Consider the following 26966-nt stretch of genomic DNA (forward strand, 5'->3'; position numbering starts at 1 on the left):
TCTTACAGACTGCTATCGATCGCTTCTACACCTGGTGTACTTTCTGGAGGCTTACTATGAACGCAACTAAAACTCAGGCCATAAACTCTCTCTACACGTTGATGGGGTACCTATTCAACTCAGTAATATTGTTACATATCTGGGAATTACATATGACTGCCATCTTACCTGGTTGCAACATCTAGAAACCGTTACTACTAAAGCCTACAATAGACTTAATCTCTTGAAACGCCTGACTGGTGCTACTTGGGGCCTTAAAGCACACACCATACTAAATACGTACAAAGTATTCTTACGACCAGTCCTCACATACGGATTTACTGCTTTGTTAGCTGCCCCACCAAAATTCTACAATAAACTTTTAATCCTAGAACGCTATGATTTCCGTACAGCATTCCGTATTAAATTACCTAGTCCCACACAAAATCTGTATCGTCTAATTACCTTTCCGACCTTACAGTTCTACATTGAAAAACTGTGGCTCACTTATATTGCCAAACGCTTCGAAATTCGCCATCTTTTACTTCAAGATACAATACGTTATTTAGCACTTCATCCAACACCTCACCGTTCTTACTATCCTCCACTTTCGCTTCTCTTCACATTATATCACTATACTCTACCACCATTTAACCCTGCTTTACTTATTATCACATATTATGTCATTCATGAACATCTTCCTCTCATTCACCCATGATTTCCAGCACAGTTATTACCATTATTTACTAACATGGGCCTCATTCGTTTTCATCATTGCCTAGAGCAGCCCCTAGGCTGAAGATAAGCTCATTTGGCTAGCTAATATCACCCACGTGTTGTCCTGTGTATGCACCTCGCCACATCACTCACGCCCATTACTATATCGTACATATCATGCATACTATACCTAATCTTTCGTTATGATCATTAATATTCTTTGCTTATAATATACTGTCTGCTTATTTCCTTATTTATCTCTCTATCAATAACAATCATAGGTATGTAAAGTAACGTTTCTCTTTCATCTATTTATATAATCTATCTCATGTTAATTTTCGTGTTTCTATTATTCTCATGTTTTGCTTTATTTTCTCTTATATATATATTTCTATAATTACCATATTTATATTTGTTGTGTTCAATTATACTTGTTATTATGTTAATGCTCTTATGTTATTAAAACTACACCTACCATTCATGTATGATTATGATCGAAAAGATCATAATGTCCTAGTTCTAGTAATAAATAAATAAATTACTCTTAGCCCAACCAATAAATTACTCCTCTACCATAATACCTTTACTTCTCCCACCTAAGAGAGGGTGTAGCCCTCTAAAAGGGAGCTAGCCTATGGCTAGCACTTTAAAAGAAAAAGCGTTTTTATAGCTTTCGTAGCGTTTTAATAGATAGATGTTAGAAATAGATAACGTTATAATAGTTGATAAGTTCTTCATCGTCGCTAGTTTGGTTAAAACGTGTCGCCATGTCTTCTAGAAGATTCCCCTTCTTTCCTGTTTCATAGGGATTGCTTGCCTTGTTTCAAGATGAGTCGTAATTATATATGATAATGTTTTCATTTTTATATTAATCTATGATATGGTGACTTACGTAAGAATTAGATCAAAAACAATTTTTTAAAAAAACTGTAAAATTACTAAAAATCACACTACTATATATCAATACAACACTTCACGCCATATTTGAAATCTCGAATCCTAGGTATTTTCAATTAAATCAAGTTATATTTTTGTGTAATTTGCTTTTTAATTTTTAAGTGAAATGTCACATGTAACAGCTTACAAAATTAGACTGGTTTTCCAAAAATTAAAATTAAATTATAAAAATCAAGCCTATCGCTTCCAACGTGGTCTAAATATACCTATGTGTCATTTTTTCTTATCTGATCATAAGAATCCGTACACCCACCTGAAATTGTAGTCAAAGTTTACTCATGGATTCAGCTACTAAAATTGTGTCTAATACGGGGTTGGTCCACAATATGAGGTCAGCCCACACTTGGTCTTTGACATCCTTCATTCTCGCAGGCATAGTTGCGATCAGATGGCGGAAGATATCCTGAAGATTGGAAGGCCATTCTTCGCGGTGACCTACAATAAGAGCATATATCGGTGTATATATTTGTAGTCTGGCGCGAAAGTGCTCCGAAATATTCCATAAATGTCCCATTGGGTTCAAAGAAGGACTCTGAGGAAACCTATTCATTACTGGTACGTAGTTGTCCACTTCTTTATAGACCGTAAAGTATGAACAGGCGCTTTTTTATGTTAATACAATGCTAATCCACAAATGGTATTCGATGGTGTTCAGCAAGTATGTGGTTAGAATATTTTGCTCTTACATTGTTACATAGGACACGAGGTTCAATTCTCTTCACAGAAACAGGAGTACACTGTAATGGCTCTAACCTTCATATTTCACTGTAGACACTACACATGCCTGTAGATACTGTTCTCCAGGTATTTCCAACATATACCATCCCATGATATACTATGATTGGTAACTCACAACAACTCTTTTGGTGTCCGTGTTCCAGTGGCGTCGTTCTATATACCATGATGAAGTGGTGCCTAACATATATCTATGTGATGTGTTGCTCATGAACAGCTGATCGGCGATTGAGTACAAATTTTCGTACCTTGTGCCGAATAATCACTATAGGATTCCCCGTAACTCTGACAATAGGTAGTTGCCTATTTCGCTCTTTAACGCTCGATCGTCTTTGGAAGTTAAAATGTGACGTTGCCCTTCGTATAGAAAACACTTTACCTTAGTGTGTTTAAGAGGGCTCGATTTTCCATACGGATCTGATACATCTGTGGCACCCAATCAGTTGACCAAGTTGGAAGACCGTGAGCTTCATACAGTAGAATGTCTCATTTTGCTCTTGTCGTATTGTATCATTACGATTGCAGGCACTATAACTACGATTCGTAACACATATGGATACTACCACTGCAGTCAGCAATAACTTGATCGGACTTCTTAGCAACCAGATGCTCACCCATTGTGTTAAATACGATGCCTCGTAAATAAACTTACATTAGCAACTTACTTTCTCTCTTTCTTCCTTTTAACACTAAGAAACATAGGTTTTATCAACAGCTATTAGCTCTAATGATACGTTAAATGATGAATCACTTGTTAAACCATGGTCAACTGTATTTGTTGTAATTTCCATGAGACTTCTCATAAGAATCAAAGAATGCTTTCAAATTTATTTTCTTCTTTTGAGCTGCAAGATAACAGGAAGTCTTTCCAAAACACGTGTCTTGCATTCTTTAATAACTGTAACTTAACAATATATATATATATATATATATATATATATATATATATATATATATATATATATATATATATATATATATATATATATATATATATTGAGAAATGAAGCTTCCAATTGCAAACCAATCACTAAGCAACCAATTGATAATTAACTTAAAGATTTACGCTTGCTAAACAGGTATTTTTGATTTTATTTGTTTCTATGTAATTTCTACCGTGTGTTGTAAAACATAAATTATCTTAAAAGATGTCTTGTGTAATATGTTAGACTCAGCTAGAGAAGATACTTTCTCTTTGATTAGAAGTTCAAAGAACTTGTCGAAACGTATTCCTTGTATACTTCTTTCTCTCTTTCCTTTCGTTTCCTATAAAGAAAGTATTTAATACTTTTTTGTTTATCTTCATATTGTCAATCCACACATATTTCCGAGATTTTTTTCGTTTTGTGTATTTATTTATTTATTTATTTATTTATTTATTTATTTTTTAACTTTCACCTTTGCCTGGAGCTTTTGGCTTCCTTTAGCCATCAACAGAGTTGCTTTTGTGTTATCATACAAGACATGCGTTGCTTACTTATTTTATGTATGCATGAACGCCTTATTTGCTATTTTCTTTTTCAAAATTAATTTCTGAATTCAAAGAATATATTTTTTGTGGGTTGCGTGCTCATTGACTAAACGAAAAAATAACCTAAGAACTGACAAATACACAACAGAGGGCACAGTGGCGCCATCAATAGTTTCTTTGGAGTGGAAACTAACATACTACTACTACTACTACTACTACTACTACTACCATTAATAATAGTAATACTTGTACTGCACCTCGCAAAAAGGTATATAAAACGAGAAGGTGTATATTCAAATGCATAGTGCATTGTTAGCCAATCACCTTCCAATTATCATTAGCTTTGGCTTTTTAGACCGAACTGCTTCTTAGTTCGAATAAATTTCAAATTATATCAAAATATTTTTTAAAAAAAATCATTATTCTCGATGGGAACCGAATACAGGAATGCATGCAGCAAATATACACACATTAATAGCTCGAAATAAATAAATAAATAAATGGAATTTGAAATTTAATGTCTCACAATTATGCCCTTTATTTACTCATTTATCAACATAACAGACAGGTACTCAATTAGAGTTGAAATATTACAATATATTTTTACAATAGTTTTTTTTAAGTGCCTTACAGGACGAGTGCCTTACATACTCGTATAACAATTTTATCATGTTTTTGACATTATTTGTTATAGACAGAACATATTCTCCAGCATTAGTGACTTCAGCATTATGTTGGTCCTAGACTTTTAGCAATAAAAGAGATCTGTATTATTAGTTCAAGTTTTAACTGAAGGAACATGTAAATTTAATGATGATATAAAGTGTTTGAGCAATCGAATTCAATTTGAACTTTTTTTTTTTTTTTTTTTTTTAGGAATACCAGATCGGCAATATTATGCCTTTGTTCTAATGAGGAAATATTAAAATTGTCTATCAATGTACTATGGTTTTCAAGTAAGGGATAAATTCCATTTACTTTGTATATCAAATAGCTAAGAAATTTTGATTGAACTTTTTCAGTTTGTTGTTCCGGGAGGTTCCAAGCTAGAACAACATATTCCAACTTGGAGCATACATATTGTGTTGGGAAACAGATTTTCTGGTTTAAAAATGGATAAGATAATCTGTGCGTAAGTGAATTTTAAGAAGACGAACTATTAAAATGTTTTTGTTAGGAATAATACCAAAAAAATGAATAAGATAGACACACACTAAACGGTGTTATTCGAATCATATACTATTTCAGTGGGGGAATGTGTTGGGAAACGGATTTTTGAGGGGGGAAAATGGATAAGATAATCTGTGCGTAAGTGAATTTTAAGAAGACGAACTATTAAAATGTTTTTGTTAGGAATAATACCAAAAAAATGAATAAGATAGACACACACTAAACGGTGTTATTCGAATCATATACTATTTCAGTGGGGGAATGTGTTGGGAAACGGATTTTTGAGGGGGGAAAATGGATAAGATAATCTGTGCGTAAGTGAATTTTAAGAAGACGAACTATTAAAATGTTTTTGTTAGGAATAATACCAAAAAAATGAATAAGATAGACACACACTAAACGGTGTTATTCGAATCATATACTATTTCAGTGGGGGAATGTGTTGGGAAACGGATTTTTGAGGGGAAAAAATGGATAAGATAATCTGTGCTTAAGTGAATTTAAAGAAGACGAACTATTAAAATGTTTTTGTTAGAAAAACTTGGCCTAAGGGACAAAGTTAACAAATAAACAAAACCTGTTAATTGTTTAAAGCGTAATAAAGTTGAAAATATAAAGAGGATCCAGGCTGGCAAAAGGGGTGGAACGGAGGCAGCCATAACAAGTGGAGAAGTTGATTAGCCATGTGGGTGAGAGGACTCCACACACTCATGTAACATCATTTCCTATTTGTAAAACTTAGCTGAAAAAACTCTGAGCAAAGAGAGTTAGGTCTCCTTGCAAAATCAATTTGGTAACCAAAATTTATATTTTGTTAATGTTCTCTCATTTTTTTTTTTTTTTTTTGTATATCCTAATAATTCATTCTGTATAAATAAAATTAAAAACTATATTTTTGCTAAATTAGGTTCTTTTACTAACTTCCATAAAAAATTCAAACAAATCTCCAATAATTATATAACAACATAAAATACTATCTACCAATACTAAAAAATTCTATGCTATCATTTTTATTAATCAATATGAGTAATACATTTTCAAGAGTGTTGCAATATTACTGAAGTCCTTACCACTTCCAATTATGAATCCTAACAATTTAAAAGTATCGTGAGTAACATTTTCGGTATGCTTAATGAACTTTAATTTCTGTATTAGGTCTGCTTATAGAAGTATTACTAAGTTTATAATCATATTTAAGGGTATTTTTGTTTCTGCTGAACGATAATACGTTACATTTGTTTATGTTTACCCGAAGTTTATTGGCTGAACACCAGTTCGCAATGCTCACTAAGTTGTGTTGTAAATCAAGACAATAATGCACAGATTTTTATCGTGGAATATATATTTTGAGATCGTCAGCAACCGACAATTTTACTATTGGGTATATGAACTGGAGGATCAAGGACGGGTAATTACTGAAATTGAATGATTATGAAACAAGTGGTGAAATGATAATGCGGGAGAAAATGTAAGAACCCTGAGAAAGCCTATCGATACGGTGTTATTCACCGTAAACTCATGTGGTCTGGAATTGAACCAGTGACCCTTCTTACTAGAGCTGAGTGCTCTACACTGAGGAAAAATCGTATGTGGCGTACTGTAAAATCGTATGTTACATGTGTAAATCCTGTAGTTTTTGGACTTAACGTACAACAAACGTATAACTGAAAACGCATGTTTTATAATACTTTCTGTATAAGTGTTCCATCTATATGTACTTTCCGTATAGGCAGTCAGGATCTCACATACAAATGGACGTATGTAACATATAGCTGACGAAGGTAGCATACATACAGTATATGTATGTAATATAAGGAAGACTGTTAGATATCAGACATCCTGCAATGACATGATGTAACATTTAAGGGCAGTGCCTGTGTAGCATACAAATAACGTATGCTCCTACTGATTTCTGTAGTAAGCAAGAGGATTCCGTATATTTGTACAATATACCGCTGTCCGGAGAACGGATTTTTCTCAGTGTACCAGTAAGTCTGTCACCAACCAAATATATGCATTTTGTCAACTTAATTCTGAACATTTATCCTATTTGATTCGTGATAGAGAAAGTGTCTTACAGGCACAAGAAGACCAGCCAGCCGTGGACAATGATTTGTGGTAAGAATAAAGGAAGCTCATGTCTTGATTGTTGAAAACCATAAGACGGGGAAGTTCGTGTGAAAATGACGCTAAATTGTTCTCGTATTTATAGCTGTTCTGAAAGAGCTACGTTGTACCGAACAAAACTCTTCATTCAGAAAGAGACAGGCCTTAATAATGCTTAGGCATAGTAACATTAGTGTACAAGCCAGACATTAAACGTTTATTACTCAGAAAAATATCCCAGCTCTATTACGCAAGTTCAAAGTAACTGTTATTTTCTCTTGAAGTGTTATGTATATTCAGAAAGAAGCCATAAAATCTCCTTGAAACCGTTTCTATTAGGTTATTAGATTGTGTTATTTGATTATGGGAAATTGGTAACCGAGTAAATAACTCAATTTATCGTGTATTAAGCGATTCTATCGCTGTCATTGTTGCCAAGATCACACAAAATGGCGGATTCATGATCAAACGTGCCAGAACTCCACCAAAAATATGACAATATCAAAATATAGCCGGAATGTCACTATTGGTAAGAAAGATAAATACTATTTTAGTCTATATATCTACTTTAAAACTATATAACAAAAACAATTATAAATAATAAGAAACAATAATATGTACACTCATGTCCAAAATTATTGTCACATGTCTATAAATATGTTGTAGGAATATAATTTGATAAATTCGCCCGGTATTTCTTATAATGTTAGTACAGGTATTATCGGCAAAGACATGTATGTCAAAAATTTCATGTCAAAAGAGTAGTAAATAAGAACAATAAAACGAAAATAAAACTTCCTTGTCCATTTAGCAGCATTTTGTTTCACTTATTCTAATTTTCGTATTTATAATTATTTTCCTATGAAACATACACAAATATACATTTCACGATTATACACATAGTATCAGTATTAAAAGTACCCTGCAAAATCATTATCAAATTATATTCTTACAAGAAGACAGTTAAGATATGCGACAATTATTTTGGACATGAGTGTATTTCAGAAACAATAACAGAAGGCTTCATACATTGTCAGAAAGTTGCATATAAGAATTAGTACATTAAACAAACTTTCTCCCTATAACTTGTATTTAAAAAATACTAAAGTGATTTCCCTCTAGAGCCACCACTGGAGAAATTAGTCACGAGTCATGGCTGCATTTCCCTAATCGACTTACCCTGCACTAAAGTTCTTTTAATTTGGGACTTTAAACAGTCTTTTCTAAATGTCTGCAAAAATTCCTGAGTTTGTTCTTCCTGTTTGTCACAAATGCACTCAGAGAACATCAAAAGGTATATTTCGAAACGGTTTACATCAATCTTCTTTCTCATTAACATGTTTTCGTCGATCTTGGCAATCAAATTCGGAACCCTAAATCGATTGATGTGCATATTGTGAATACAAGGTCACTAGAAATGACTATGTGCCTAAAAGTAAATTGTGACTCTGAACCAAAAATGATTTTAAGTAAATGATGAAATCAGTATCAATCAATATCCTTCGTCACCCTGAATCGACTGCTGCGCTTATTTTATATAATGGGTCACTAGAAATGTCCAGGTACCAGAAATTAAATTGTGATGTGCAAATTTGCCTGAAGAGGCTTCATCGCGGCGAAATTAAAATACCGCTAATTTTACAGTAATTATATCTTCAAATAGATAAAAGATAATTGACATGTGGAACAAGAGCGCCATAGACAATATTATTTTGCGTGAAGTGCCGTTATCACAAGTCACCTAGTGGTTTTCCGTTATCAGCCGTTCAGAAACGGGAAAATAAATGCCGATTTTTAAGATTGCTCGAAATCGAAAGCAGATAAGTGAGTCGTGATAATGGTGTCACATGTAAAATGATGTTGTCTAGGGCGCTCTTGTTCCACATTTCGATTATTTTTTTACCTATTTGAAGATATCACATAATTACTGTAAAATTAGCGGTATTTTAATTTCGCCGGGATGAGGCCTCTTAATAATGTGTTACGTTATTTTGGAACACAAATGTGCAAGCAATGAAAACATATCGGGATATTACCGATAAAGTTCTTAGTAACGTACAAATACATAATCCAACCGGTAAAGTGTTTTTTATGCCATATACAGCGTTTTGTGTTATCCTCGTTTTATGTGTTAGTGTATAATCATCGTCGCTGACGCGCCTACTCCCTGCTGCGCTCCTGCTCTGACTCGGTTAGATAACATTCGTGCTTTTTAGTGGCCACCTGGCATAAGCGGATTAGTATCATTACACAACACTTCTTACTGTATACTTAAACTGAAGCCTTCTAAATGAATCTGCACAGGAGAATGGAAGTCCACATCCCAAAACTAACTGAGATAAAAAGAGTCGATTTACTGAAATACAAGTATACATGCCATAGATTTATGTATGGATCCGTACAATAAATCTGCAACTATAATAGTTATATTTATATTGTAAATATTCGTTAATTGATTGCTTCATTTACTCATTTGTATAATTGTAACAAAAACAAGTACAGAAAAATTACAAAATGGCCACGATACGTATAGTTTTTAGAAATTTACAAATAATACATTTTTGGTTTCTACGGAAGGTAATACAAAAGACTGCAAGATTACGTATGTATCTGGTTCGTGTTAATTTTGCTTTACTTAAGAACTTCATAAAAGAAATAAAAGTCTGAACAAACCAAGTTTTAATTAAAAATAATAATTGTATAACAGTTTCGCGAACTAGCTAGACAGCTTCAGCACATGTCTGACGAAGTCAAAATATCTTGTTAGTTGGCTAAATTGTTGCACAATTATTATTTTTAATTAAAACTTGCTTTGTTCAGAAATTTATATTTCTTTTCTAAGATTACATATATTTCAAGTTATAAATTGAATATGCAGTTTTTGTAGCAAACGATTAATATTATTACACGCTGAGTCTTGCAGAACATGAAAAGAGATCATTATGATAAAAACATTTGATTTTACTAGTAATTTGGCCAATATTCACGCATCACTATAATAGTCTTCATAACATTCATCACCAGTTTTACCTAGTCTTACCATAAATAACATTACTGTCCCAAATGAAAGTGGCTGTACATCCGCCCGTAAACGAGCGACGTCAAGAGCGGTATCGTTAAGTGCAAGGATGTTATAAATAGAGGATCTGCCATATGTATCTTCATCCTATTAAATCGATGAAGCCAAAAAACAACCGAGCATCGGCACATCTGATTGGCTACTCTCATATCTGCCATCGTCTGATTTGCTACTTTCGTTTCCGCCATGATTGTTGGCTCAAAACATTGCGATCTTATTGAGTGGAGTGGGCAGAGTAGGGGTGGCGAAACTGTGACGTATGGCTTCAAAATTTTGTTGTAAGGGCAGATCCTCTATTTTATAAGATCCTTGGTTAAGTGTGAGTCATTGCTGGATTAGCTGAAGAAGTCAGTTGTAAGTGTTCAAGATGGAATGAGGCGAGTATGAAAATCGTGTTGATAGAGCTGCTGCACAAGGTAGGCAAATCATCAGTGAAATTTTCAAAACCCTCTAGAAACTGCATATTAGTAATAAATAAATAAATAAATAACCCATTTACTGCACTATCCAGCACTTTATTGAGACTAGAACTGTGAAAAATCGCCCGCGGCAATAAAGACCACGCATAGTACAAACATCAGAACTTGCGAAAGTAGTGTGTCCGATGAAGTCCAATTAGGACAGAGTCAGTTATGGCTCGTGAGCTAAAGATATCGAAAATTATGTCTCGCACGTTAATCAGTGACCTGGGACTCCATACTTACAAAGAAGACAAAAGACATCTCCTGACAAATGAGCTGAAGCACCAGAGGTTTCTAAAAGCAAAGCACTTACTTAAGCGTGACGCAGTAAATGGGCACCGTCGAATCCTTTTCGCTGATTAAAAGATTTTTAATGTTGAGAAGACTTTGAATGCCCAAAATGATAGGATATATGCCACATCCTCTAGAGAAGCTGGTGAAAAGGCTTCAAGGATCCAGAGGAGTCAACATCCTGCCCATCATGGTGTGGTGGGTGTGAGCTACGAGGGCACATCAGAGCTTCATTTCTGTGGAAATGGGGTTAAAACGTCAGCCAAAATATACCAGGAGACAGTGCTTGAGAGACTAGTCAAGAATCTCACCAACACCCCTTCCATGAACAGGACTGGAGCTTCCAGTAGCACTCAGCGGTGGCTGGAGGCAAATGTTCTGGACTTCATTTCCACTTGAAATTTGGCTTCCGCAAATCCAGGCCTAAATCCTTTGGACTACAAATTATGGTTCAAGCTTCAGGAGATGGTTTACAGAAGAGACATCCCAATATTGAAAGTTTTAAGCGGTCTCTTCGGAAGGCAGCTGCAGATTTTCCAGTTGATGTGTTGCGTAATGCAATTAATGAGTGATCACAAAGACCTAAAGGACTGTATGCATGCTAATGTTGGCCATTTTGAGTAATTATTTGTGATTTTGTTTTTAGTTGATAATGCATCCATGTAACTCATGTTATTAGGATATTAAATGTGTACTTAAAACTTTGGGACAATATTTATGATAAGAGTAGATGCTTCGTTTCTTTCTTACTTTCAACCATTACATCATATAAATTATTGAGACAGCAACTTCGGCCGAGTCTTCTACAACGCTACGGCATGCGCTATAATCAAAATGCCAAAGACATACGTCTGAATTTCTCAATTGTAGTAGCATAGATTAACGAAATTATTTAAATTGTCCATATTCATAGAAAATGAAAACATTAAATAGATTCTCGATGCACCACACATTATAAAAGAATCATTCTAAAAAGAAAATGTAGAGCTAATAATCGTGAACTAATATGGTCGTCATTTTGGCATGGAATTACTGTCTGTTCTCGTTTGAAAAAAAAAAAAAATTCTTCTCTTTCTGTTTTCTCTAAAAATATATCAATAAAGGAAGACAAACGACGGTGATGCGTATAGCGGTATTTTCTTACTCCTTTTCGTAATAAAAATGTAATTACATGCGGTGTGAAAAAAGTTCTCGTTTTTCTTCGAGAAATAACCCTAACATTGGACGTGAAGACAAGCTTAAAGCAATATGGGTTGGGCGACTTGAACAAAACGTAGTGTTTAAAAAATTCCCAGCGACGTTCAGGTGCCGTGCTATACAATTTAAAGGTGGAACCTAGCTTCCGCAAATAGCGTAGACTTTTATAGTTACATGAGGCACTGAATCGTAGACAGAATGAATAAAATATGCAGCAACATGAGTAACATTCAGGAAGTAATGCATATGGTTAAAAAAAAGAAAAAAGTTTTCATTTCAGTACATTGTACTTGTTTTGTAATATATGCTAATAAGTTTATATAACAGAACATTTATGAATGTTTGATGATGATTTGCTTCGGTGCTCAATCGTTTTAAAGATTATTGACTTGGTGGCTCTGCCCACGCATAGTACATGCGTCGTATGTCATGAAAGATATTGCATTACGTTGTATTCATAATGAATGTTTATATTGCTCAAAGGACACCAGCCATCTCCTATCAGTGACAATATTTAACTGCACTATGAGTTCAACGTTTTCTCATGATAGTCAAAAAGTCAATCACCTTCATTCAACTTCGAGAATTTCCTTTTAGCTATATTTCTAACGTATTTGCCTTTATCATATATGGTGCAGGAGACTCGAATTCAATTTCCGGTGGAAGTTCATATAGTTCGGGTTCCATTAAACTATAGACGCACGTCTCATACAGTCTCGGTGCTGAAAAGAACCTAAAACTCCATACTAACTAATTATCTAATCTATTATGGTTTAAATAGTTAGAGGTTTGATTTTGGTTCGGTGAACTCGGGTTCGGTTTCCGGTGGGAGCTCATGAGATTGAAATTCTATGATTAAAAAATGTAAAAATGAAATATTTGACGCCACATAGACACCTCATAGACCTTTCAGACTCAAGAAGACAGACGATTATGAAATAATTTTATTGTAATAGAAATGTGGAAGGAAAACAGGAGAAAACCCACGAACACCATATTGTGCACAACGAACTCACATAGCTTGGGGCCATGTCCGCCCGCAGCGAGGGGAAGGGGAGGGGAAAGTTGCCCCTGCTGGATTTTCGAAACATGTTTATTCCTTGGAAATATATGTCAAAACACTAATTTGCTCTCACATATTATAGTATTTAATATATTTACTATAATTAATAAAGATATGTGGGTAAATAATTGTTATTTTATATTATGTAATATTTACAAGAGTCCATCAAAGTATGTATTCGCGACTGTGCTTATGTGTCAGTTTTTTTTCACTCTCTTAGAATCGACATTTTGCCTCCCTTGGAATAATTCCCCCCCTTGGAATCCTCTTAGAAAAAAATTGCAAACGTTCCTGCCTGCACAGAGGAAAAACGTATGAGGCTTACGTAAAAACGTAAGTTACATGCGTAAATCCTGTAATTTTTCTGGAATACTGTACTTTCCGTATAAGTTGTCTATCTATATGTACTTTCCGTATGAAAGAAAGAACTGCATATAATCGGTCAGGTTCTCACATACAGAGACGTATATAACACACAGCTGACATAGGTAATATACGTATACATATGTAACATGTGAAAAGCTGTTAGATGTCGGACATCCTGTAGCGGCATGATGTAACATCTAAGACGGAAAAAGGAAGTACGTATTAGCATATGGGTAACTTATGCTCTGTACATACAGATTTCAGTAGTAAATATATTTATTCCGTATATTTATATAATATACCGCTGTCCGGATAACGGATTTGTTTCAGTGTGAGACCGAACTGGAGACCCCCTTGTACCATAAGTGACTCTATCACTAAGTCACGATGCCGGTAGTGAGTCGATAGCAACCATAGTTATATGTCTCAAATAGACTATTGTGCTGCCAAAATGTCTTGAGCCGTGGCAAAAATGCGAACTAACGCTCACACCCTCACACACCCACGCGTTGAGCCAATAATGGTTCAGCTGTTGCTAAGCGAGAGAAAGCGAGTGGAATTCCTCCAGCCGATAGCAGCGCTTGCAACGGAAGACTAGGGATCAAGTCAATGTAGCATATCTATAGTCTCATACACTGGGCTGTTCAAAAGTTGTATACACAATTTATAATAGAATAAATGCTATATTATTGTATTGCCATAGTACGGAAGGAAAAGTTATGGTGCAGACACAGTTTCTTCTTGCAATTACAACAAATGCTCGTTTGAAAACAACAGAAAAAGAAATGGAAACTACCAGCCTTTGAAGCTTTTGAGCACAATACTCTACATTCTTGGTGACATTTATCACACAGCGGTTGCTTTAGAAGCCATTTCAATTTCATGGCACAGTTCTACTAGGAACTGTGGCTTTTTATTATACACACGTTCTTGACAGTACCCCACGAGTAAAATTCTAGGGGTTCAAACCAGGCGACCGTGGAGTGGATTGAGCCTCTTCGTCCAATCCAACGTCCCAGTATAATGTTATTCAGGTAGTAGCGCATATCTGCATAAAAGTGCGGCGGGGCGCCATCTTTTTTTTTTTTTTTTTTTTTTTTTTTAATAAGAAATGGATTGTCACTAAAGAAAGCCGCAATGGATGACACAATTAATGTGTCTAGCATCTTCACAGACATTTTCGAACTTCCAGTACCATTTCCTCCTGTGATTTCGATATTCAAACCCCACATTTCGAATTATAATGCCATGACTAAGATTTTTTTTTTTTTAAAAAAAGTGTGATTTTAAGAGATAAAAGTTTATTCTAATTAGTAGAATTATTACTTAATTACAAGAAATAAATTAAGTGTTTTACTTTCGAATAAAGTTTCCGTGAAGGTAAACCCACCTTTCATGGAAATGACATTCATTTAATAAGCATACTGGTCATCTACCTGACTCCTAAGGCTAAATTCTCTGTTACAAGCAAAGAAAGCATAATATACTAATAATTAGAGGGAAATTGAATAATTAACCAAAGCCAGCATAAAGAAAGTTACAACATTCACATTTATGTATGTACATAATTGAAATACGAAAAAAAAAAAAGAATACATTTAAATTGTGAGTTCTGGAAGGAAGCAGACAATTATAAAAGATTTCAGACGAAGAGTTGGGGAAAAGGAGAAGTGTGACCGATTGCCTGAAGCTTGCTTGACCAACCAAATTCCTCGATGTCCATCTCACCAGTTTAGTGTACTGTTCAATGTAAAAAAAGAAGAGAGAAAAGTGTGCAATTCAGATTCTTCTTTGCATCATCTTCCGGGTTTCGGGAGCATAGCTTTTTGACGGGGTCATTGCGATAAACTCTGTTGATGTGATGTTGTTTCTCGAATGATGCTGTGAATTGGAGTTTTACAGCTTTTTTTTTTTCTTTCTTTCTTTGTGTCTCGCCTCAAGCCTCAAGCATCTCGTTGTCTTTCCAATCCTTTGTGTTCCGCATTGTGTGAAAGAAACTCATCAACATTCACCATCTGGAGACTTTTTTTTGGGGGGGGAAGGGGGGGGGGGTTCGATGATGTATGTGCCATATATGCACACTTGAAAAAAAACTACAAGTATACATGCTATTTTAAAACTGTTATTTTCAGCATTATGTATTAATATATTAGGCTATTTTCAGTTCTTTTGTGTCTTGAAATTTGCATTTCAATGATATTCATCTCTTAAGAGTTCAATGTTATTTTCGATCTTTTTTTGTCTTGTTTCTTATTCTTCTCAAGTTATGCAGACTGCATTCCCGAAAGATGTTAGTAATATCGCAGATAATGGATCAATGTAGCACATTAAAGTTAATATTAATTTGACTTTGAGCTCAAGATTCAGATTGGTATTCCAAGTTCAGAGAGGTGGAAGGAGCGATGACACGTAAGGGATGTCTTTTCACTGAAACTTGCAATAGAATTAGGACATTGGATAACTTTTCTTCTCTTAGCTTGTAATGATAAAATTATAATATTTAACGATGTGATTTCCGTCACGAGCCGCCAGTGAATGGAACTAAAACTGCTTCACACTATGTCAAATAAGGCTTCTTAATCTAATTAAAATACATGATTTTTCCTTTCTTCTTTCTTTCTTTTCTCTCATTCAGATTATTATCTATTATGCTGAACCGATCGCATGAAAATAATATCAAAATTATAATCAAATATTAATAGTGATATTTACAACTATTATTTGCCGGAGATCAAAATTCTAACAAAAACTCAAGACTATACAGAGCTCGATGCATTTATATTACGCCAAATTTGAATATGCCACTTACCTAGGAAATGCTCTATTTCCACTACCAGTTGTGTTTGATCTGCAGACCATTTCTACTGACTATTGGCCGGCATCGAAATTTCCATTACAGGAAACTGAGTTGCAGCCGGACCATGGCTGTTGCATCTCACTTCTCTTTACTGGCTTTCCACAGGGCGAAAACGGCGCGAACTTGACGATGGAACAGGCGCCGCTTGAGGAGTCAGAAAGCACAACAATCCATCATCTGGACTCTTGAAAAATATCGGAAAAGGGAATTGCTGAAATGCCACTTTCCTCTTCCATTCGGCGACAGAATTCCTGCAATTTCTTTTTCGCTCAGTACATGTTTTGCTCAGCGGTTTCAGGGTGTCCACACTGTGGAGACCTGTACGGACCGGGCTTGTGCGGGCCGACTCTGTTATTACTTTGGGCAGGGCCGTGCTTGGGCGGGCCGACACTGATTTCTCTTCAGGTCGGGCCGGGCTGGGGCCGATTAATTGCAATTCTTTAATAATTATTGACTTTCGTTAAACGATAATTGGAATAAAGCCAAACGTTGAAGAAGTGTGCTCGTGAAAAATGTTACAAAGAATGCAATAGCTATTTACAGAGTGTGTTGTTTAGCGGCTCCACTTTCACAATGGAAGATTGCAGGCATTGCACGGTAAATTGACCTCTGACCTTGACCTTCACTGAACCCAAAATATGACAAGAAGGGGTGGGAAAGTTTTGCCTGTCGCTAAACAATATTGCCATCTTCACTTTATGCTAAAAATCAATTAAGTTAGATTTTTGTTACAGGAAATGGAGTTTTTGTTCTCTCGATGACAGGCAAAGTTCTAGGAGGCAATGGTACCACTCGGGAGGCAAGCGTCAGTTTGTGAACCAGAGTTTAGAAAATGTTTCTGAGGGTTACTAAATTTTGAGAAAGATTGGGGCTCGAGCTAATTTTTAAAAAAAATTATCCGGCCGGGTGTCGGGCCAAAAACTTTGAAATTTATCGGACCCGGGCCGAGCTTGGTCCAAAATTTTTTTAAAAAACTTATCGGACTGGGCCGGGCTCGGGCCGAAAATCTCCAAAACTTTTCAGGCCCGGGCTGGGCCGGGCCTAGGTACATTCGGGCTGGATTGGGCTCGGGCCGAATTTTTCACACGTCTCTACCACACTGCTCTTGCGAACGACAGTGAGGCGTAAATCCCCGTGGATAGCACGGTTGATTATCGCCTGCGATTTACGGCGTTTGCTGGCCATCACACGCTGTGTGGAGGGATTTTCGGAGGTCGCCATATGCCAAACCACACGCAATAGCGGTAAGGTTCTCCTCGCGGAAGGCCAATTTCTACCTGCTCGCGTTGGTGTGGTGGGCCCCAGTAGTGTAGTGTGCTATGAGACATTGAGACACTGTCTACCCTTTCAAATTAAAAGAACATAGCTTTAGAATTTCCTTACTAATAAGGACTAATATACATTTCATGTTGAACAAAAATATAGAAATACTAGGGCCAGAGATAGCTTGGTTAATAAGAATAGTAGTAGAGCCTTTCTAAATAATTTTACTTTTCAAAACTCGGGAAAAAAAACTATCTCCGTCAAACAGGCTGCAGAGAGACAACCAGGAGACAACAAGAAATATGTCTCAACGCGGCTGAAACAAATACACTTGAGAAAGCGGCGCGCGCATGTGGCTGTAGGCTTCTCACTCGCTGAAACAACCTAGCAAAGAGACACCGGGCAAAATGTCTCAGTAGCAGTGATGCCATACTTAGCGAAATGATACCATTTTAAATCCAGTATACTTTTCATTCTTCCTTTTAGATATTCAATCACATTTCAAGGAAAATTATTAAGAAATAGAAGGAAATGAAAACCTAAATTAATAACTACCTTAAGAAGGTTTTATCGATACAGCAATTCATATAAATCTTTCACGATCTAGGTTCAGCTTTTGTTTAATTGCAATACTAGAGTGTACCAACACTGGGAAAGGCAAAAGAAGGGCAGGAGGTTTTGTAGTCTGCTATTTTGTTGGTTTTAAAATCGTTAGGTAAATTTGTATTTGGGTCTGTCTGAGTTAGTTATTTATTATGTGCAAATCAAATGATTGGAAATAGATTTACTGCACCAGTTGTTATTAAATGGCAGGTCTAAGCTCTCATATAAAAATTAGTATTAACTTTAAAAATAGCCAGATTATGAGTTTACATTTTGAATCAGGAATCGTGCAAAGCTAATAGGAAAATTATACATAGAAGTAAATTATTATTTCAAAAGCTATAATGTATTTAGTGTATATACCGAGATTTGTCAGAATAAATTTATATCGATATACTGGTTTAATTTAATCGCTAAGGAATGTGTTTATCGAAATTAGTATTCTGTACATTATATATAGTAGTACAACAACGCGAAAATAAGTTTCTAACGAAATTTTGATAGGAGTTTCAAATATATATATATATATATATATATATATATATATATATATATATGAAAATGTAAAAATTGTTACACTAAAAATGTTCCTTTCGGAAATTATTATTAAAACAGAGTTCCTATAATTTTACTCACTCAAAGGTTTTCATTTTATTAGGTTTTCAACATCGATGTGATATTTTCCACCATGTGTCGGCTGTTTCTAATAATAGATTAAAGATGAAATGAAATCTTTGAGTTTTACGTCCCACGGTTATGTCGGGTGGGCTAAAGGAGACGCTGATGATGAGAAATGAATGAAATGGTGGAATGAAGAAAGTAGGAGGAAACGGCAGAACCAGAAGAAAAACCCCCACACGATGTTTGTCCACCACAAAATTTACTTGGTGCTAACTGGGATCGAACCAAAGACCCCATGCACCACTGAACCACCGCGGCCCCAAATAATAGATTATATAATTGATAATTTTCATATATTTGGATATGTGCGGAGTATAAACATACGGATTTCAGGTTACAAGAGACGTCAAACTACCTCAATATTGATATGAGGTTTTAAGCTGCAAATAATTCCAAAATAAATAAAGAAAATAGTTAAATCAAAAAGTCTAAAGCTGTTGTTATTATGGAATAATGTAAATGAAAACAAAAATGTAACAAGTGTTTAAAGAGAAGCCTCGGGACCCTCTGACGCATAGGGTCTCTGGTTAGATTCCAAATCCCACCAAATTGGTTTTATACGGGACATACACTGTCTGTGTAGATTTTCTCGAGATTCTCTGCCGTTCTCTCCCAGTTTCGTCACTCCACCACTATCATCCAACCCATCACCATTTGCCTTAGTCTCAGAGCATAATCGTGGACAACTGAACTCTCTCTCTCTCTCTCTCTCTCTATCTATCTATCTATCTATCTATCTATCTATCTATCTATCTATCTATCTATCTATCTATATATATATATATATATATATATATATATATATATATATATATATATATATATATCCTGTCTACCCATTGCGAAACTTAACGCTACGCTACTGGTGGGCCCAGAACTTTGTATCGCATAATTCCGTAGAATGAGATTCGCAGTGGATGATCTGCACGTAAATTACACATTTGACACACTTCTACGAAGCGCGACGCCTGACCTTAGCGTCGGAAAGGTCTACAATGAACCCCTCCTAAAATGTGTTCAGTTTCGACGGCATCAGACTAAGTTTGACCACAATGCTCTACTATGTGACACTGTCGTTTGTCTCGTAGCACATGGCGATGGGTCGCGCATATATAGTACAGTTGCATATTGACTTCGGCTCAATATAACTGAATCACCCTGTATCCAGAGTTAATAAAGTCAGACATGTCCTTTATAATTGGTTTTTTTTTTTTTTTTTTGTAAGAACGACCTTGACATAAAGGGGAAAGTATTTAATTACTTGCAAGAATTATCAATACACAATTGATATCAATATGATAAAATATACACAATATGGTATAATACACAATAAATGATATTGATATCATTCAATCAATATCATTTATTCACAGAGCAAACAGTTGTTCGAAAAATTATTCACATAACTAACAATTGTTCGAATAATCTTTCACGTAACGAACAATTGTTCGAATATTTATTCACAGAGCAAACAGTTGTTCGTAAACTTATTCACAAGTGTTCGAATAATTATTCATAGAATGAATGTTCGGATAATGAAAGCAGACAGAGGTGCGTACAGGCGGGTCTTAGGGTGCAGTTTCCGCTCATGATATTATCTGGGGGACATCATTTTAAATTGAAAATGGTACAATCAAGTTGGAAAATGATAAATTTGGAGCAAGAATGGTAAATTTGGTGGGGTTGCATCCAAGGTATGGGGAGTGGGAACCCATGGAAGCAAGACTGGCACTAGGAATAAGACGGAGTAATTTACCCTAAAATTTTTGCTTTGTTCCAGTATGACTTCCATAGATGCGCAAACAGATAGTAAGAGACAATTAATGGTTTGGCATCTTACAAACGTCCAACTGAATATTCAATGTAAAACAAATTTAACATCTTTTAATCTGGATTGAAATGAAGACTGCCATTTAAGCATTTTGCATTGTTGCCTCCTGACTTTGCCTCAGAAATTCTGTTACCACCCTAAAATTCTTTGAAGCCGCCATTGAATTGGATGAAAAATATTAGATTTTATTAATTTAATAAAACCAGTCGAAATTTATTTTAAGATCATATTATTTTTGTTCTTGTTTGTTTTTAAGATTTATAATTGACGCTTTGTTTTCTGTTTCAGTTTTTGGGCACATGGTACGAAGTAGAACGATTCTATTCAGATCCAGATGTTAATAGCAAATGTAGCAAAGTTGAATTTACCAGCAACCCTGACGGAAGGATAGGCATGCTCAGCACTTCTCTCCACGATCGGTAAGTAGTTCTGAGAACACTCACAAGATGTCGGGACGTACTGAAACACAATAAAGAGCGCCTCTTGTATGCAGAAGAGAAACTACAGTTAGAATTCTACGTGCTAAGAGAACAAACATTTTCTTTTGCATGTGAAAGAGTAGAATACTACTCAGTTCGGATCACTTGCGTTCTCTATATAAACTTGCTATATCTTTCTGCCTACGATGGCTTTTCTTTTAAACCTATCTATAGTTTACTCTTCTATGATAATAATTTATCCAGGGGCGTCATTTAGGGGGGCAGGAGGAGGCAATTGCCCCCCTCCAAAAGTTTGAGGAATACATATACTTCAATCGATTGTCTACTAATATACTAGTACAAAACAAAAAAGTCTTATGTCGGTGGTGCTCTTGCCCCCCTCAAGCGAAGTCTGAAATGACGCCCATGAATTTATCGTTAAAAATTTGTTTCAGGAGTTCGAAATTACAAGATGGTAAAAGGTATTGTTTAAATGAGTAGCGTTTTTTTTTTTTTAAGTATCTTTATATGGTTTCTGATATTCTTCTCATCTAAATTTAACATATATCGTTTCTAATAATCAATTTAATACAATTACAATAGGTTCACTGTTAACTGATCACTCTGGGACCGGGCTCTAGTCGGATAACGAAAAAAGGCGGTTAAACGAAAATCGCCATTTCATAGCCATTAAACTCAGTATAGCTTTTATCTCTATAATGATTAGAAAAAGGCTTATACTATTATAACTTAATAAATCTAACTTACCAAAATCAAAAATTTCGACCACCATTGGCATTCAGTTGAACAAAATATTGTATATTAAATAAAGCACATTAGACTATCGTACAAATGACACACTTATTTACGGTGTATGTGAATTGATTGAAGAAAACATAAAATTGAAAAAGAATATGTTTGTACCTACAACACTCAATGAAATATAGCAATGTATTCTATTTGTGTGTGTTTATTATTGTTGTGGAGCGCCGAGCGCGGCCGATGCGAAAACGTTGAATTTTTGGAAGATTGGCTAAAGCCGACGCGACGGATAGTTAAAGAGGAGTTGACAGTCTATTGTAATTAAAACATCATTATCTACATTAATACAATCACAAAATAAGAAAGAAAATTTATAATGAAGAAAGAAGAAGCATATGGAAAATTAATGAATAAATCGTCGCTGCGCCTCGAAGAAAGGCTATGTGACATTTTAGTCAAAAATGAGTTATGTCGTCCAAACAAACCAGAAAGCTGTCAGACAGCGTCCCTTATAATGCCATAAGTTAATATTCAATTGTTTCGCCACAACAATGAAAAATTATAAATTGAAATTAAAGGCTTCTGGTTCTCATCACGTACGCATTAATTAATGTATACAAATTTTCTATGTGCTTATAAAGGCGCAAAAGGTGCTGCGTAAACACAAAAATAGTAATATAATACTGTTGAAGCAAGCTACAACAATGTGCAGTGCACAATATATTCAGAATCAATTTTATTACATTTTTCAAGTTTTTTTGTGTATTTGGCAAAATTTTAAGAATTTGGAATGTTTCTGGCTTCTCCTGAAAAGTTGTAATTTTAACACACAGCGGTTCTTCGAGGCGCAGCGACGAAATTTAAAAATGCTAAACCAAGGAGTATGAAGACCTTATCAACTTTATAGTGTTATTTATTTAACACAATTGTAACGTGAAAACAATAAAATTTTAACATATGATTATTAATACTAATGACTGTTAAACATTGAAAACGTAAATAAAAACAAGAATCATTATTTGCGAATACCGATGAGAAATACTAATTTATTTTGTGTTATACTTTATGAAAATATATTAATTGAATATATGCTACCTAAGAAACATTAAATTAATTTACGAACAATAACAATTCAATGATCATATCTCCCGTCATAAAATCCAAGGGTAACAGTTTAGTTGAGAGGACGAATTGGAATTATTCCACTTCTTTGAAAAAAGAAATATTTTTGTAGTATTAACTTATAACTTAGTTCGTTTCATTTGCATTGAACGTAAGAACTTTGGAAAATACTGTTCTAGCCTAGTACAGTAAAGTTTGTGTTTTAATTATCAAGTTGATAAATCAATATTATTTTTAATTCAATTGCATGTACAGTTTTCTTTCTTACGTCTTATTCATTAGGATTTAAAAAATGAAAAAATATTCAATAAAAATGAACCGAGCAAATTTACTCTTTCAGTTTCCAATGAAACTACTTGAGTCACGTGAAAAATATCATAGTTATTCATTTTAAGTCGCTAGATGGCTACACCCGCACATGTTTATAACATGCACAAGTACAAATACTTTCCCTAATATATAAAATTTACATTGTTGTAATCTCGAACGCTCCGAAATACACTTCTAGTGGCAAATTAATATCATAAAGCAGTCATGTCAAATCATAGATGTAATATATACTTTAGATGTTGCATAAGCAGCCTGAGCCATAGGTTTAATATATACACCGTCTCCTTTAGCCTCACCGGCGTAACCATGGGACGTAAAACTGAAAGATTTCATTTCATTTTTTAATATATACACTAGATGTTGTATATAAGCAGGTTGAGTCGACCCCAAATTAAACAAGATTTTTACCATGTTACTGTCAAGGCCGAAGACACAGACTATAACAAAAACAATTTGTGTATAGAGCAGTAGCGGTCCGTGGTTTGCAAAAGCAGCGGTTGCAATATTAAAGGTATGTGTGTATGCTGGAGTGTTCACCTATCCCGTCGTTCTTAAGTCTTATCCAAATAATATTCAGGAAATACGAAGAGGAAAGTCTTTTCAAGCTCTATTTGTATTAAGAGCTTGATTTAAGTACATTCTCTAAATTTGATTTAGGGTATTTCGTTCTTTTTAAAAAAATAAAATTAGCAAACACTCTCAATGTACGTTTATACATTATTACACTTAAGGGTAGAAAAATACCTCTCTCCTCCGACAATCGGCATTTTGTTAGCACTTCTTTATATAATTATAAGAGACAGATGTCCAATTTTCAGTGACCATGTATTTTTTTCTGCTGCTTTGCTGTAAATAAGTATGAAATCTAAGATTTTTTTCCTTCAAAAATAAAAAAGAAAGATATTTTAGTTTAATGTCCCATGATAATGCCCTTGAGGCTAAAGGAGACAGATGATTGTTGAAAGTGAATGATTCTGAAATATTTTGGTACTTTCCCACTGGAAATCGAACACGGGACCATGTGCACCAAAGGCACACGAGCTAGCAACTAGACCAGCGGATTGTCATATTTACAGACATACTTAATCATTAGTGTGCGTGTTGAAGCAGAATGCCAATTTCGAACATTTTTTTCTTAAAGTTACCATAAATTTTCATGAAAATTTTGCAATAACCGAAAAAGTAACTAAAGTGCTTTACAGTCTTCCCTTTACGGGTTAAGTTCCAAAGTTGGGCGTCCGTTTCCAGCAAAATTTTTAAAATTTACAGGAAAGATATGGATAATTTGATCATTTGTGTGCTTGATAATATATAAAAGTATCGAAAAATCTCTTTATTTGTTATATATAAGCGGTTATAAACATGGGACTATACGGCGAGCGGAGGGAACTACTTGGCACAAGGTAACCGAACAGTTCCATTGTAGGAAAGAAACGAGCATTTTTGTTATCAACATGGCGAATTTAACATTTGTGAAGCAATACGTTGATAACGAGCAAAATCTTTTAAAATTTTGTGAAGAGCACGGATTAATGAATCTAATAACAAATTGCAGAAAGTGTGCAAAGGAGATAACAGCGAAAAAACGTGGCGAAAGAGGACGCCCAACTTCGGAACAAATGCCTCCTTTACCATAGCCACAATTTAAATCTTTAAATCTCCGACCAATGCGTAATACTTTGATAGACCATTTGCAATATGTTTGAAATAATGAATATTACAATGAAATTCATGTCTTCAATTACATAATTGGGTCTAAATTATGTGAATAAAATAATAGGAACTTGGAAAGTAAAAATTACCGTATTACAGATTTCACAGTAAAATTGTGCGCATTTGATGAATGTTGAATACTGTTACATTTTAAATGTAAATTCGTATTATGAATCATCTAAAAGTATAGTAGATTAAAACAGGACAGTCATTTCTTATGAGAACCTAATTGCAGTTTATTTCTTATTCAGCAATTTCTTTCGATAATAACGAAGCAGCTTACTGTTAAGATTAGTATTTATCTTTATTTTCTTTACCACATTTTTATTATTAAAATTAAAAATCAGCTTACCGTAGAAAAATATCTATATATTTAACTTTTTACGTACATAATTAAAGATTACTAGGTACATTATGTACCTGGTATTGTACAGGTTAACTTTAGTTTGATGAAATGTTTAACATGCATATGGTGGGAAACACTATAATGTATAACCAGCTTGAAGGTTATAAACCAATAAAATAACTAAAATTGCTAAACATCCATTTTTCAAATGAAGGAATAGAAACTAATTATTTTGCTTTATTTCTTTTCTTAGAACTGGTCGACCTCTTGTATCGTATGGTGTGGCTACTTTTGACTATGGCGAATTGTCTCGTATGGTAGTCCGTTACTTGCCACGAGGTTATTCTCTTTCTTCACGATCGAGGGAAATGAAATACTGGGTTCTCGACACGGATTATACATCGTATGCACTTATTTTCTCATGCCAGGATATATGTAGGGGTGAAAAACATGCAGGTAAGTTCCTCCAATTCTTTCATCATTATAGAAATACGTTGAATTATAATGTGTTGACGTTATATTTATACGAAGTAAGCTTTGTATATATTTAAGAGGCATTTTAAACGACACTGTAGTTGTGTAGAATTATGTAGTGAGAGTGTACTGACGACTAGGAAAATAGAGAGTAAAGAATAATGTAATTAAAAGGTAGATCCTACTTTCTTCTCCAGGGGAAAAAGGAGGCAAGTCAGTTTTTTTTATAACTTTACACAATTGCCCCGTTTTCTATTGACTTACCTCCTTCTTCCCTTGTGGACGAAATTTTTAGCATTAAATTTCTTAGTCAATAACCTTGTTACTGTGGGATTTAGTTCATGTAAGCTACACCTTTCAGTCTGCACAATTCTGCTGTTAACACATTTTGACCATTTCTTGAGTTACCTCCTTTTTCCCTTGTAGGCAAAATTTTTAGCGTTAAATTTCTTAGTTAGTAACCTTCTTCTTAATGTGGGATTTAGTCCATGCAAACTACACCTTTCACTCTATATAATTCTGCTGTTACATTTTCGAGCATGTCTTGATTTACCTCCTTTTTCCCTTGTGGTCTTGATATGATGTTGTACATTGTTGAGTTGAGTTGATTTTAGTTTAGCGTCCCTTTCAGCAGCGAGGCTATATGAGACGTGGACCTACTGATTAACGTGGAATCCGAACCACATGAGCTCCCGTCGGGAATCGAACCCGGGTCTCCCACGCCAAAGGCGCGTACGCTAACCGCTTAGCCACGGAGGAGCTCTTGTACATTGTTATAACTCACCGTAGTTCCTGAGAAACTGACAAGTTTGAGTGTGGTTGTGCCAAATCCAATATGATGAATGAAGATTTTTTTTTTTTTTTTTTTTAAGTTTTAACGTCCCATGATTATGCACCAAGATTAAGAGAACGGTAAGGATGAGATGGATGATGATTATGGAATGTAGAAAGAGATAGGAAATAGAACCCAGAT

General features: G+C 34.8%; 1 protein-coding gene across 1 annotated transcript in view; it reads left to right on the plus strand.

The window, feature by feature from the left end:
• Positions 1–26966, plus strand: part of LOC145684040 (apolipoprotein D-like) — a 159825-nt gene that overhangs the window by 98790 nt on the left and 34069 nt on the right. Inside the window, exons 3-4 of the mRNA XM_081755867.1 lie at positions 21116–21246; positions 25773–25975. Coding sequence (XP_081611993.1) covers positions 21116–21246; positions 25773–25975 — 334 coding nt within the window. The remainder of the gene's footprint in view (positions 1–21115; positions 21247–25772; positions 25976–26966) is intronic.

This window comes from Thermobia domestica, chromosome 4 (assembly GCF_964235325.1).
Source record: "Thermobia domestica chromosome 4, izTheDome1.hap1.1, whole genome shotgun sequence".
Classification (NCBI taxonomy): Eukaryota; Metazoa; Arthropoda; class Insecta; order Zygentoma; family Lepismatidae; genus Thermobia; species Thermobia domestica.